This window comes from Canis aureus, chromosome 22, assembly GCF_053574225.1.
Source record: "Canis aureus isolate CA01 chromosome 22, VMU_Caureus_v.1.0, whole genome shotgun sequence".
Taxonomy (NCBI): Eukaryota; Metazoa; Chordata; class Mammalia; order Carnivora; family Canidae; genus Canis; species Canis aureus.
In genome coordinates this window covers 22,026,656-22,042,404 of record NC_135632.1, presented here as the reverse complement: position 1 = coordinate 22,042,404, position 15,749 = coordinate 22,026,656, and the positions used below count along the sequence as shown (strand labels likewise).

The window sequence follows — 15,749 nt, the reverse complement described above, 5'->3', positions numbered from 1 at the left end:
GAACTTGTGAGAAATGCAAATTCATGGGCTCCGTCCCAAATCTACTGAGTCAGAAACTCCAAGGATGAGGCCACTGCTCTGTTTTAACAAGCCTTCCAGCTGATTCTGATGCACATGGAGGCTGAAAAACAACTGTGGTAGAGGACCCTGAGATGAAAACAAGTGCATCCTTGGGTTTGGAGTTTCTTATGAGACAGGTGGACTGGGAGAGGTGGTTGGGTTTGGACCACCACAGCACCAGCAACATCTCTGTTCCCTGCTGAGCACAGGGTCACAGAGGCCCTGCAGCCCCACACTCCACCAAGGCCTCTAGAGTGCAAAGCTGCTCCCCTGCAGCAGCTCCCCTCCATGTGCAACAGGAGTCAAGCCCTATGATATGCTGTCTCTCTTCCCCTCTGCTTTTATGGCTAACAGTCTTCAGTGACTTGTGTCTTATCCCCAACACTAAGGGCTGGTATTTCATAAGCCATGCCCTATATCGATTATAGAATACATGAAGTCAGAAAGAACTCTGCTTCAAGAATGGTTGAAATTTCCAGGAACTGCAGTAATAGGCAAATGCAGGTCAGCAAAGATGCTTAGAAGACAGTTTAGGGTGACTGGCTGTGATGGAGAAGGTTAGATTTGAGTAGAGACAGAGAGGGATCAACCCCAAACACACACACACACACACACACACACACACACACACACACACAGGATGGTAATAATTAATGCCATTTGTGCAGGAATAGTTACACATCCAGAAAGGCACTATTCATGTATTTGGCTGCTGGAATGGTGTAACAGAGCACAGTTTGGCAAGCAAGGGTTTGCTGTGGCCTTAGGAGAATTTGCTGCACTGAGAGAGGGGCTCTGGTGCGGTTTGTGCCACTAGCAGCACCACTGAAACCCAGCAATGTAACCTCCCCCCATACTATCCTAATACTGTACAGTGTGCCCATATTAGGACATCTGATCCCCCAAATAACCCCCCTTCCCGATGGGTATCATTGTCACCATTTTACTGAGGAGAAATTGAGGATCCTAGATATAAGTGGCTTGTCTGAGGTTATTCAGGAAGTAACTGGCAAGGCAGGTCTTCCACCTGCAATGCAGACTTCCAATTTTTCCAGGCTTGAATATGTAGAAACCTAAACCACAATGGCAAGAAAGGGAGTGTAGTAGGGAGGGGGGTTCGGAGTGGTGGTGGAGGATCACATTATCTTCTAATTCTGAAGATTTAAGATTCTAATCTTCTTATAAATTCAGCTTTGCTGTTTAGGCCTCACTCAATAAGCACAATTCAGTTGTAGAGTTTTGGGATAAGAATATACGAAGTATCAGTGGTGTTCCCAATAGAATCAAGAATAAGAGAAGAAAGGCCCACTCCCAACAAAGACACTTGGTATCGCTTTGGAAATGAATGCAGTATGATTTAAAAGATTAGAAAAATATCTCTAATATTGGAGAAAAAAGAGAGTCAATCGCCACTATTAGAAAATGATGTTATCATAAATCTAGAAAATCAGACTTAATTTTAGTTTTTAAGATTTTCTTTATTTATTCGTGAGATATACACACAGAGAGAGGCAGAGACCTAGGCAGAGGGAGAAGTAGACTCCCTCTCCCAAGGACCAGGGATCACAACCTGAGCCAAAGGCAGAGCCATCCAAGTGCCCAGACTTAACTTTAAAAAAGAAGTTAAAAAAATAAAATAAAAAAGAAGTTATTAAAGTTCTTTCTTTTGGATTTCAACAGAAGCACACTTATATGTACAAGGATTTATGTAGATTATTTGTAATATGGCAAAGTGGGTCACAACATAAATGCCCACCAGTAGAGGGATTACAAAGCATCTTGCTGTAAAGAATGTATAACAGGATTCCAATGAAAAAGTATGAAGTATGTGTGTAAATATTTCTGGATATATGTATGTAGACATGCCTGGAGAGCAGTAGTGTCAGACTTTTTGGCCCCATACCTAATAATGATAGTTATTGGGAGGGACTCAAGCTTCCCCCTCCCCTGGGAGAGTGGCAGGCAGGCACTAACTGTAGCAGCCCTAGAATACATTTTCAGAGGGTCCTGGAGCTACTCAACTTGCATTTCGCTATCTCTCTTGCAAGGTCATTACGTCGTGGCAGTGATTAAGAAATCAGATCCCTCCCTCACTTGGTACTCTCTGCAAGGCAAGAAGTCCTGCCACCCTGCAGTTGGTACTTCTGCAGGCTGGATCATCCCCATGGGTTTAATATACAACAAAACTGGGTCCTGCAAATTTGGTAAGTGTGTTCTGGGAGGCGATGTGGCCAGCCCCTTCCTTGCGCCTATGCCTGTGTAGGACAGGAATCAGTTCAATGGCACGGAAAGCCAAAGGATGGCATAAACGGGTAGTGGGGTCAAGAGTTGGGCAGCTATTACAGGTGAGCTGTATCTCTCTATGAGCAGGTGCTCCCCTTTCCCCTAACCTCCTTCCTTCTGAGAGTGGCTTGGCCTAGAGGGCAGATATCAGGGAAATACCCTAGCCTTTACGTGTTACAACTGGCTCCGGGAACAAGTCAGTTGTAGAGCAAGAGTGGTGTGTGTGTGTGTGTGTGTGTTTTGTTTTCCCATAGAAACCAGACTGGCTGCTTTGTGAGGACTGAAAATCATGTACCAGCAAGTCCTTGGGTGCCTTTTCACTTGCATCCTTATCTCCCTTAGATTCTCATACTGATCATTTTAGCAGCACTCTTGCCAATACCTAAAAGGCTCCTGGTCCCCTGCTTTCCCCAGGCATCTGACAAATCTCTGGGGAATTTGCATGAACCCTATTACCTGCTCTCTTCACTCTCTGTACCTTTGCAGCTAAACATGGCTGGAGAAGTCATGGGGCAGAGTGGTTCATTCCGCTGGAAATGCCCCAGTTGCTGGCCTCAGTGGGCCCCTCAGAGTCATACCCTCACTGTGTCGCCACTCCACACCCCCACACTTCCCAATAATCACCCTAATGTCCTCACTGTCCACACATTTCCAACCCACTCCCATTTACCATCCTTTCTCAGCAGATGATTCATCTCAGCAGCAAGAGACAACTGAAATGGTCAGAAAGTTTCCCCGTCACCATCCCCTGGCCAAAGCTGAGGGCTTCTTCATGGCTGTACCTGCTCAGCCTCCCTCCACCTGTACTTTGGGTGTGGGCCCATCCCCTGGTTCCCTCCCGAGTGCCTCATACCTTGGGTTACTACTTCTCTCTCTAGTGTAGCCAATAATTTCTTTCAACATTAAACACATCCAGTGTTTTCCATCTTTAAAAGTCCTCCCTTGCTCAGCAGTCTCCTCCAGCTTCTGACTTGTTTCTCCTCCTCCTTTCCTGCCAGGCTTCTTAACAGCGTGGTCTGAGCCACTCTTCTCCCACTCACCCCTCCACTCCTGTCCTCTGGCTTCTCTGTGTCCTTCCATAGAAGGACTCTGGTCAAGGCTACCGGTAACCTCCATGTTGCTGAATTGGAATGTCATGCTCCAGTCCATTACTCCATGGCTTCTCTTTCTTCAGATAACCCCAAAACACTATCTTCTGGCTTTTGTGAAAACACACTGGATTGATTTTTCTCCTGCCCCTTCAAAGTCCCCTTTCCCAGTCTGGTTAATACATGTTTCACTTCCTTAAAGCAACTTTTTCCTCCACAGGCACTCACATCCATGACTACAGCCTCATTTGCCATCTAAACAAATAATATTATATATACAAAACTAGGCATATAGCCAGCACTAGATAAATGTTTGCTATTATTACTATTGTATCTATATGTTGATAACTATTGTGTCTTTATCCCTAGCACAGATCCCTGCTTGACCTTCACACCTGTGTATATTGAACTGCCTATTAATGCTATCTAGTTGGATATCTCAAAAGCAATTAAGCTCTAAATAGAATGCATAATTTCTGCTGAGCCTGCTCCAGAGCTGCCTAGCTTGGTGGAGGACCCTACGGTCCATCCATTAGCCCCAGCTAGAAACCAAGCTGTCATCCTCCATGCACCAATCCATTAGCAGTGATGAGTCCCTCCACTGTCTCCCTCCCAATGTGTGCTGTTCTAGTCCAAACTGCCCTCATCTCCCCTGGACTATTACAGTAACCTGCTGCCTGCACCCCATATCTTCCCTGGATTCCATTCCATTCCATTCCATTCCATTCCATTCCATTCCATTCCATTCCATTCCATTCCCACTGGTAGACCAATCTTTACAAAGTGCAGTTCTGGAAATATCCTGCCCACTACCCTTGGTCCAGCATTGCTGTAGCCCTTCAGAAGCTCCCCATTTCTCTAAGGATAAAGAACAAAACTTACACAAAGGAGCAAAAGCAGGTCTGGACCTTGCCTCCTCCCAACTCACTCTTGGGCCTAGCCCAATAAACTCTTACTAACCTTTCTGTGCCTTTGCCCCCCACCCCAATGCCTCCCCTAGGCCGTTACATATGCTCCTCCCTGTCTGGAAAACTCTTGTCCCTTCACCCATCACTTAAGTAATTGCTATTCATTCTTCATCTCTCGACTTGAGGCCTCTCCCTGATTTCCAGGCCTGTACCAGATTCCTTTACCTGTAGCTCTAGAGAACCATATTCGTCTTTCCCATTGCAAGCTGGAGTAGGGGGTGGGGGTACAGATTCACTGGCGTGGCTTCTTGAGTTATGACTGTTGCTCATGGACTTGAGTTCCAGGAGCGTGGGGCCTATGTGATGTCCTCACCACAGTGCCCTGGGGTCCAGCCAGGGCTTGGCAGCTGGGCCTCTCAGGCCCCTTCCTGGATTTGGATCAAGATGGGATAACTTATAAGGGAGGGTAAGGATAGCAGAGGTCAGGAAAAATGTGGGTATCAACCAGGTAGGGCTTTTGGTTTTGTTTACTCTCTTAGGATCACATCTGTGTCTGTCCTTCCATACTTCCACCCTGTGTCACTTCTATCCCATAGACCCTTGTGCCAACTTCAGCCAGTCCCCTTTTACTCTAGTTGCAAAAGGTTCTTATTTGTAATAATATGGTACCAAACACCTGAATGTGTCTTTACACCATTCTGGTAGTTCTAGAGACAAATTCTGCAGCTTTCTTGCTAACACGGGCAAGAAGAGCTGACCTCTTGTGTTTTTCTGCACAGATGAATTCTTCAGTCAAAGCTGTGCCCCTGGATCTGATCCAAATTCAAATCTCTGTGCTCTGTGCAGTGGTGGAAGCGACCCAGCCCACACATGTGCTCCCAACAACCATGAGAGATACTATGGCTTCAGTGGAGCATTCAGGTGAGTAGTATCCGTGCAGCACCTTTCTCTTTGGCACCAATCCAGTGAACTTCTTGTCCTTTTCACCTTTTCTACCGCCCCAGAATCTGGGTGCTGCATATAGGAGGAACCAGAATTAGAAAACAGAACTGCAAATTCCCACTAGCCCCAAGGACTCAAGACCAGCTCCTTTCTGGAACACTTTTCTGCAGACCAGCTGACTTAGGGCACCTGAGGAGAGGCAAGAATAACGGGTGCAGGGTCATGACCCTGGTTCTACTTTTGTTCTTTTCTTCTGTATGATGTGAACAAGTCACAGAACCTTTCAGAGTTCCAGTTTAAAGTTAGAGGAGGAGTATTGGACATGTGCTTCTTACACCTGGCTGATGAGTAAATTTTATTTTATTTTTAAAATTTATTTTTTTAAGATTTTATTTATTCATGAGAGACCCACAAAGAGAGGCAGAGACACAGGCAGAAGGAGAAGCATGGTCCCTCTGGGGACCCTGATGCAGGATTCAATCCCAGGACCCTGGGATCACGACCTGAGCCAAAGGCAACACTCAACCACTGAGCTACCCAGGAGTCCCTAATGAGTACATTTTTAAAAATAGGTATTCCTGTGCTCCTCCGGCCATTCAAGAAACCTTTATTGAGCACCTACTATGTGACCGGTACTGGTCTAGGTAGAGGGGTAGCAGCAACAAGACACATGTAGCTCCCCTGCACTTGTCTCATGGGGAGAGCAGGACAATAAACATATAAATGAGGGCCATGAGGGCCATTCACTTCCTGACTGTGGTAAGTGCTACAGAGGAACCAAGGGGGCTGGTGTAGTAGTGACTTGGGTAGGGGAAAGTTTTGAAAATGGTGGCCAGGGAAAGCCTCAGCAAGCAGAAGGGACCATGTGACCTGAGAATTAAATATGGAGAGGGAATCAGACCTGACAAAATACAGAGGAAGAGTATCAAGGAAGAAGGAACAGCAAGGACAAAGGCATGAGGTGGGACAAATCATGCTGTGTGTGAGGCCAGAAAAGAAGGCCCTGAAGTGGGGCATGGGAGGGAGTGGATTGTGCGGGTACAGAGGCCGGAGCTGTGGCATTGGACATGTCTCAGTGCCCTATCAGCCTGACCAAGGAGATAGATTTACTTCTACGGATGCTGAGCAGCATGGGACACTTTGAGGCAGTAAGCATGTGGTGTGGATCAGGGTTTTCTGGCTGCTGTGTAGAGAATGTGTACGCATCTAGGAAGGACCCCTTTATTTGTCACACTGCCAGATGACTTTGTCCTGCCATCACCAAAGTTTTATCTCTCATAAGCCATACATAATGATGTATTTCCACAGATCCCACTACATGTATGCTAAACATGAAACTTAGGCTAAAGTAGCATGTGTGTGTGTGGGGGGGTTGTTTCTTGGTTTTGTTTTTTTACATCAGAAAGTGCATTGGTATTAGGGTTGATGGTCTTATAGGTACTAATATGATATCACAGAGGACCCAGAAAGGTCAGAACTCTGTCTTGAAACACAACTTGCCCTCTTCCCTAAATGAGGTTGGATACCCACAGAACCACCTTAGCTTCTGATGGCTCATTCCCCCCACTACCTCCTGCCTGCCTTTTCACTCCCTTGGGTTTCCTGACTCCAACAGCTCTTCATTCCTACAGATTTGTGACCTACAGATCCTGTAAACTCTTCTCCATTCTGTCTCCCCTTCATGTCCTTTTCCTCTCCACACCCAGCGTCCATTCCACAGCCAACCACAGTAATCATTCCCCCGTGCATAGCCTCAAATGCCTGCCCGAGATCTCCTGGCTGAAGCAGGGCATTGGTTAGGTCCGAAGTTCCACTCCTTGGTGTCTTCACTGCTGGGATGCCTGACCCAACCCTCTCCCCCCCTATTAAAGAAAGGAGAACCCACCTCAAATGTGCACATGTGCCTAGTCCCTTCCCCAGGCACTCTTCTAGAAGATGAGTCCATACTCTCTCCTTGCCTCAGTCTTCCAACACATCTCCCTCCATCTGTCATTCCTTTGTTTCCTATTTTACCTGAGAAAACTGGAGCAGTCCAAAGAAATGCCACAGTGTCTCACTGCCACATCTACCCCTATATGGCATCTGTGCCCACAGACACTGCCCTCCCTCCGCTTGCTTGGGTCACCTCACTCAGCCCTGTCCTGGACCTGCACCAGCCTCTCCTCCAACCCATCCAAAGACATTGCTTGGCACTTCTTCCCTCTTGCTCCTGCACCATCACATCTTCTTTACTAGGTCATTTCCACCAGCATCTACATGTGCTGCTGTTTTGTTCATCTTAAACATAAATACATAAGTAAAATCTTTCTTTGATTTCACTTTCCTCTCCGACAACTTCCCATTTCTCTTCTTCTCTTTACAATAAAATTCCTTGGGCAGTCCAGGTGGCTCAACTGTTTAGATCAGCCCAGGGCATGATCCTGGATACCCGGGATCGAGTCCCACGTGGGGCTCCCTGCATGGGGCCTGCTTCTCCCTCTGCCTGTGTCTCTGCCTCTCTCTTTCTCAATCTCTCTCTCTCTGTGTCTCATGAATAAATAAATAAAATCTTAAAAAAAGTAAAAAACAAAAATAAAATTCCTTGAAGGAGTTTAATATCCTCGCTCCAATTTCTCTCCTTTCAGTCTCCTCAGAACCCAGTTTAAGAGTCTATTCCTCTCTCTCACCCCCAACTAGTGGAGTTGGTTTTATTATTGTTTTAAAATTACCTACAGAATTCATTCCTTCTCATTGCTGGTGCATATTCCCACCACACACCCCCTTTGGTTCATCACCATCTGCCAGCTGCACTTCTAAATCACCAATGACCTCTGTGTTGGTAAATAAATCTAATGACCACTTCTCGGTCCTTGCAATGCTTCATCTACCAGCATTATTGGCACCATGGATCACTTCCTCCCCATGGATGCATTTTCCTCCTTGGCTTCAGGACACCACAGTCTTTGGATTCCCTCCTCCTTCTCCTGCTACTACACTCCAGTCTCTTTGCTGGTTCCACCTTACTTTCCTACCCTCAGCATGTTGGTGTGTTCCAAGGCTCTGTCCTTGAACTTCTCTCTATGGCCTCAGTGATTTTATCAACTCTCCTGCCTCAGGGCCTTTGCTCGTGGTCTTACCTCATCGGGAGTGCTCTTCCTACTCATGTCATAGCTAGTTCCCTCATTTCCTTTAGGGTTTCTCAGGGAGTCTTTCCTAGCCACTATAATTTCACATACACACACATATGCCTTTGCCAATATTTCATATCCCTCTTTCTTGCTTTATATTTTTAAAGCATTTTCACTCTTTAGAATACTATATATTTTATCTACTTGTTTAATGTCTTTTCCCTTTAATAAAATGAACAAAGTCTTCTTTGTTGAAAGTGAAAAAACCGAAGGTGCTTACTCTTTATAAGGCCTGAGACTTGAGCCTCAGAAATCAGCCAAGATACTTCAAGGTGAGAGTTGCCAGATGAAATTGAGGACACCTAGTTAAATTAGAATTCCAGAATGAATGTTTAGCATAAGAAAACACACTTTTCCTTCTTTGTCCTTCTCTACTTCTCCTCTTTTTCTCTCTCTTCCTCCTCCTCCTTCTCTCCCTCTTCACATCTGCCTCATTTTCTCTTTTCCTGCAGGATAGTTTTCTCTATTTCTCAGTCTACATGAAAGAAAATGTCTGTGACTAGCATTATTATTAGCTTCTCAGTTATAAAGAAGCAGTCAAACACAGACCACAATGTAAAAAATCCCAATTCTCAGGAAATGGGACTGTCAGCCCAGTTCCAGTGAAGGCTTCGTGTTGACATAACTCATGCAGCAAAGCTGCATTGTAAAGTTTTAGTTTTAGTTTTAGCTGTGACCAGATGGATTGGGGAGTGTGGGGGGAAGGAGTCAGTTCTCAAAGTAAGACCAAACAAGAGTCAAGAATTTTTAAATGAAATTATACAAGGGGAATTTTGTTTTCCTAGATATAAAAATCACATTATAATACAATGTAATACTGTAATACTATGATCAGTACATACTGGTTTGCATGCAAGAATGACAAACCAGTGGGAGAGAATAGACTTCAAAGACTTATTTATACATGGATACATTATATTTGGTGTATAACAAAGATGATATTTCAAATTGGGAAAGGATGACCTTGAGAGGTCAAATAAAATGAGTATGGCAAACTGGCCCCTGGATTTGGTGGGAGCAGATTCAACAGTCAGTCCCATAAGCTGACTGGCAGGAGTCAGTGAGGGTGGTGTGAAGGGGTGCTGATCGAAAGTGCAATGATTCCTTTCAAGTGTTTGGATGAGTGGGGGAGGGAGGCCCATCACTAAGAGCAGTGTGGGATCAAGATAGAGATTATTGCTTTTTAAAAAAGAAAAGAAGTATGAATGCTGATAAAAAGAGCCCAGTGAATGGAGAAAGACTCCAATTACACAAGGTAAAGAGGGTAACTATGGGAAGGTGCCTAAGAGTGTGGGTGGGGATGGGATGCAGGGTACCTGGGAAAGACACTTTTGTTGGGAGGGAGACCTCCACTCCTTCTTTGTGCCTAGAGAGCAGGAGAAGAGCACTGGAGACTTGGGCGGACAGATTTGGCAGAGGGAGGCTGAAAGAAAGCCTATGTAATGATATCTGTTTTCTCTGGGAAGCAGGAGCACCTGTCAGAGTGAGTGCTGCTGAGAGGGTATGTGGAGAGACAGAGGCATGCAGGAATCTGGAAAACATTTTGGTCATTGCTCTATAGAATAGGGAGGTGGCCCTCTCAAACAGTGGTTCTCACCATTAGGGCACCAAATCTCTCAGGGGGCTTGTTAAAACACAGCTTGCTGGGCCGCACCCAAGAAGTTTCTGATCTAGTAGGTCTGGGGTGGGGCCCAACAATGTGCAATTCTGACAGGTTCGCAGCTGGTGCCGATGCTGCTGATCCCAGCCCATATGTGAGAATCACAGATCTAGAGTAGAGCAAGGAAAGCAGGAAGGCCTAGAAGTTAACGATCACGAAGGTGTCTGGTCTGCTGCCTCCCTGCTGAGGTGCAGACACACCTGAGGCGGACGGTCATCCATATTCAGGCCTGGAATTAGATGAAGAGCAGGAAGAGGAAAGAAACAGGGCAAAGGGAATTTAGGAAAATTGAATGAGAGTAATTGATCCTAGCTAAGTATAGAGAGACCTGAAGTTAGGAGAGAGAGAAAACCAGAGAGGTGTTCCTGAAAATGAATCATTAATGTCAACTGCCAACTGACTGGATGTCGTAGAACTGATTGTTAATGTTGTATTCAACATTTCTCATAAGGAATGGACTTTAAACACAGAGAAATGTTTTTCTGGGTATTAAGTGTGAACACATATCTAGTGATGCATATTAACTAGTGATCATTAAGGCTGACTAGACATATGGATGTGAAAAGACTACGTCAAGATCATGTCTCCCACGCTGATTTTAATCTCTGATGAGAGTCATCCTTGAATATGCCTGTTAATAGGAGAACACAAACTTCTTCTTTGGAGAAACCAATCAGTATTTAAAATAAGGAACCAAACAGTGGTTATCGACAATAGAAACAAAAATAAGCAGGTTTCTTTTTCTATTACTGTTCCCCTCTAATTCTCAGGGACAGCTGAGTGTTAGTTGTGTGTGTGGATGTGGTCAGTGTGCAGTGTGCCTGGGGGCTCCGGTGGAGGGGTTGTGATCTTCTCGGTGGTTCTCCCTGGGTGTCTCCATCTCCCACTCCTATTGATCCTCCCTGACCTAACCCTTGCTGTACAGGTGTCTGGTTGAGAAGGGAGATGTTGCCTTTGTGAAGGAGACGACCGTCTTCCAGAACACTGAAGGTGTGTGCTTGTGCTGTCATTTCCTCCCTTGGAAAAAATCTGAGTTTGCCGGGAAGTCACTCCCCAGTTGGGCAACCAGGAAACTTATTAAAGCATGTCTGGTTCTCTTAATTTATTGGCATTCCTTATATATTTTGGATACAAGTTTTTGTCAGCTACATGTATTGACAATATCTTGTTTCTCTCTGAAAGGCTTACCTTTTCATTTTCTTAATGATGTCTTAATGATGAACATTTTAATATTTAATGTGGTTCAATTTATCAGCCTTCTTTTTTTTTTTTTTTTAATCAGCCTTCTTTCTAGCTAGTGCTTTGTCAGACCTGTTTAAGAAATCTTTGCCCTTTAACAGGACTGAAAAGGCATTAACCAGAGAGGCTATGAATTTATAACCATGAATTTTTCTCTTCTGTTTTATTTTTAAAGTTTTATTTCATTTTCCTATGTCTGTGATTCTCCCAGACATCGTTAGTTAGGTCACAGCCCCCGGGGGAGGGCACCTTGACTGAAGCTGTGGCTGACTGACCTTCCTTCTCCACAGGAAAGAACCCTGAAGCATGGGCTAAAGATCTGAAGCAAGAAGACTTTGAGCTGCTGTGCCTTGATGGTACCAGGAGGCCTGTGACTGAAGCTCACAGGTGCCACCTGGCCATAGTCCCAAATCATGCTGTGGTCTCAAGGAAAGATAAGGCAGCTTCTGTTCGCAGAATGCTCTTCAATCAACAGGTATAGGCACAGAGGAGGTCCTGTCCACACATTCCCCCCAACTGAGTGCTCAGGCACCTTCAGAACTGACTGACACACCTAGCCCAGTCTCATACCCTCTCTCCCTGGGCAGTGGAACTAGATTCTTGCAGCCCTGCCTCTGATGAAAGCAAAAAGCTAGCTGGTGGCTATGTTTACTTTGTGCTTTGGGGTTATCTAGGATATTCAAGTGGACTGAAAAAGCCTCGGACACATGAGTATCTGAAGGGTCTCCCTGAGACCCACTTGCCTTTCTGAGCATACTCCTGGTACCTCGTGGACTTGTTCAGTTCCTCCATGAGAGTTGTCTCTTTCTTCTTCTGTCACAGAAATAAGGGAATTGGCTCAGTGCCTTTCACACTAAGGTGAGGAGGTATATGTGGAAAAAGCAGAATGGAGGCTACTCTACCTGACTTAGGTTGGGTCCCAATGCATTGCTGAACCTGGGCAGACTGAGCACCATTTTAGGCTTCATGAAAGTTCAAGAGCCAACATTCAGACAACTCATGACCTCTACAGGCAGCCAACAAAGGCTATGAAGTAGCAGGATGCCTAAACCAAATGATCTTAAGGAAAACCCAAAGCCTCATCTGCCTTTTGCACTCACACATCCCCTTCCTGGAAGAGCCCCAGATGAGTATATTCTGGCCACACATACCAGTTAAAGGACTACAACCCAGGGAGAACCGGCAAGACAAAGGGCTCTTGGTCAGGTACTTCTGAAGGGATGTGTCTCCCAAAAGGCAAGCTGCCCCTGAACAAAGAAAAAGAGGAGAAGGAAGAGATGGAAACGGTCAGGTGCCTGGGGCAGACCTAGAGAAGAGGCAAGACAGCAAGGGCTTTGGGCAGCAAGAGGAAAGGTAGTATGACCCGGAAAGTTGAAAATATCCAGCAGTGATTGGAGTAGTGTGATACACTGGCCACAAAACTCGAAGCTTTTTTTTCCATTTAGCAATTACTTCACATACATTATCTCACTATTTAGTGTTATCTCCATTTACCAATGAGTAATCTGAGGTTCACTGAGCTCAAGAAGTTTCCTAAAGTCACATGACAAGGCAAAGCTAGGGCCAGGATTTGAACCCAGAGCCCATAATTTTTGCCTTAATAGTGCTGTGTGTCCCAAGTCTCCCAGGGGCTGGAGCTGAGCAGCACAGCAGACTCAGATCTGAGCAGAAGAAGCCTCAGAAGCACAGCCTCGTGCTCCCTGGCACTGTGCTCACTGTCTGTATGTCTGTCTGTCTAACTCAGGAGCTCTTTGGAAGAAATGGGTTTGAATACAGGATGTTCCAGATGTTTCAATCCTCATCCAAGGACCTGCTCTTCAGTGATGACACGGCATGTTTGGCTAACCTTCAGGATGGAACAACTTATCGAAAATACTTAGGACCAGAGTATCTTAAGGCTCTTGATAACATGGGACAATGCTTACACTCTGGTGAGTAGAATAAAACACTGAGGAACAATACCATGGGAATCAAGGTAAACATGTTTGTATTAAGGACCGTCGTATGCCAAGCCCTGGGCCAGGACTGATAGGAACACATAGATGGAGAGGGCTTGCTCCTGGCCCTGCAGGAGGATGCAGACTTAGCAGTGAGGCAGCTCAATTAGACAACAAGTAAGAGGCTACCTGAAAAAAAAGACCAAATCATTTGAAGGAGACAGAGAGTGTAATTGACATTTGGAAGTTAGACTTGTTTAATTGTGCTTTTCCATTTTTTTCATAACAAAATGAAAAGGTACACATATGTGAGCCCTTCAGTGTAGGGAGAAGGTTGGGAAATGACTCCTATATATCACTCATAAAGGATCAACTTTCAAAGATTATAAGTAAAATGTATAAATAATATCAATACAAACAAAATGAAGTTAGTACAATAGTGTACCCTTTCTAGTTTTTTATATACATATATGGCATAATTTATGTGTATGTGTGTGTGTATATGTGTGTTTTACAATAACATAGTTGCCTCAAAAAGGATTAAGTTGAAGAAATAAAATTGAGCTAGGATAATCAAATTTCTGGGAGTGTGCCTAAAGTTTTGTTGAATTATATTGTGTGTTGAAGATGATGAGAGCAGGAGGAAAGGAAAATGTAGTTATTTAAGGATAGCACTGATGTTAGTTAGGGGAGAGAGAGAGAGAGAAGAGAAGAGAATGAAAGAATTTTAAAGAATTATTACTGGGACTCCTGGGTGGCTCAGAGGTTGAGTGTCTGTCTTTGGCTCAGGGCGTGATCCCAGAATTCTGGGATCGAGAATTCTCTCTGTGTCTCTCATGAATAAATAAATAAAATCTTAAAAAAAAAACTATTATTACCTAGCATTTACTTTCAGAAAACAGGAACAGACTTGTTGAGTAAGCACAGGAAGTACCTGAAAGTCTTTCTGTTATGTTTTGCTTCACAGAACTTCAGGACGCCTGTACATTCCATGTACATTAAAAACTGATCAAAGTGGGCAACTACAGAGATGCTCAGCGACCACAAATACGATGGAGACACATCCTTGCTTGTCTGCATGTGGGCCTCTATTAACCTCAGTTGTTTTAGAATTACATGTTATAACTGATACAAAAATTAAAATGAATAAAAACTATTGTGTTTTCTCAGAAAACTTCATTAAATGTCCTCAGATTTTTTTAAGGGGAGAAAACTATGTCTTTATACTAGAGTTATAGAGTTATGCTTCCAAATTTAGTATCTATTAAATTGTACCTTTTAAAAGAACTATATAATACTAGCTCATCTTCCCTCCCTATTCTTTATTTTACCCAAGAGTCAAATCACTTAAATAGAATTTAAGCAATAAATCTATCTGAAGGGAGTCTGAGTGGTGATTACAAGTGTGAAAAAAAAAAAGCATCTGTGTGTGCAGTATCAAGGACTTACGTAATAAAAACAAAGGATAAGTAATGAGCTTGTCTATTTAAAAATATATTTGAACATTTAAAATTCATAAAGTGGAATCAAAATCATGACTCAGATTAATTGGAAAACACTAAAATTACTGCAAAAATCTAACCCTACTCCCTTTTTACAGTCAATTTCCTGAAAGTATGATTTACACTCATTTAAGTCAGTTTCTTATCAGAGATTTTGCTCTATCTAGTATTACCATAATTGCAGCTTATGGTAGTGCCTCAATAAATACTGAATGGGACCCTAAGGTATATATTGTTAACTGTTAGTTTTATGAGTGTAGGACTTCTGCTTCTGTCTGTGAAAGAGCAACCAGTACAGGACTTGCCCTCTTTCCATAAACAACTAAAAGATTAGACAAAGTGTATGAAACAACTGTTTTCAAACATTGGACAATAGCAGCACAGGACTCTGGTCCTTGAAAGAAGGGAAAGAAAAGAGGTAAGCAGAATGGTGACCCTACTTTTTGTCTAGAGGAAGTTTCCAGATGATGGCACAAGGAGGGGAAACCCAAGAAAGCCTGTCTCACTGAGCTGAGGAAACAGAGAGAGGAGCATAGAGAAGCAAAATGACTGGAGTTTGTATACAGAGGAAATCTGTAGAAGAGTCTCCTTGAATGTTTGGTGAAATACAAATCCACATGAGTATAGGATGAAATTGAAATCCATCCAACTAGACAAAGAATAACTGAGAGAAAACTATAAGCTGAATAATTCCCAGCACCCACACAGAGCTAGGAGTCATTTGTGTTCCTAATCAGAGTGAAGAGACCTAATCAAACACCTAAGGATTCCACTGAAGGTTAGATCTTGGATGTGAGGATAAATAAAGTAGCTGTAGACTGAAGGAGCTCCATAACTGCCCTGAAAATGAAACTAGCCTTGGTAGGATCCAGCTGATCTATAAGTAACTTAACTGCCTTCTAAAATAAACTTCAGGGCAGCCCCAGTGGCCCTGCAGTTTAGCGCTGCTTTTGGCCCGGAGTG

At 44.0% G+C, this 15,749-nt stretch overlaps 1 protein-coding gene across 3 annotated transcripts in view; it reads left to right on the top strand.

Annotated features, from left to right (window-relative positions):
- The window catches only part of LOC144293877 (inhibitor of carbonic anhydrase-like), a 55,770-nt gene extending 41,312 nt beyond the window's left edge, over positions 1-14,458 (top strand). For all 3 annotated transcript variants that reach the window (XM_077865101.1, XM_077865100.1, XM_077865099.1), the window contains 6 exons: positions 2,109-2,264; positions 5,119-5,260; positions 11,034-11,098; positions 11,638-11,822; positions 13,092-13,278; positions 14,252-14,458. In XM_077865101.1, coding sequence (XP_077721227.1) covers positions 2,109-2,264; positions 5,119-5,260; positions 11,034-11,098; positions 11,638-11,822; positions 13,092-13,278; positions 14,252-14,286 — 770 coding nt within the window. In that variant the 3' untranslated portion in view covers positions 14,287-14,458. The remainder of the gene's footprint in view (positions 1-2,108; positions 2,265-5,118; positions 5,261-11,033; positions 11,099-11,637; positions 11,823-13,091; positions 13,279-14,251) is intronic.
- The last annotated feature ends 1,291 nt before the right edge of the window (positions 14,459-15,749 follow it).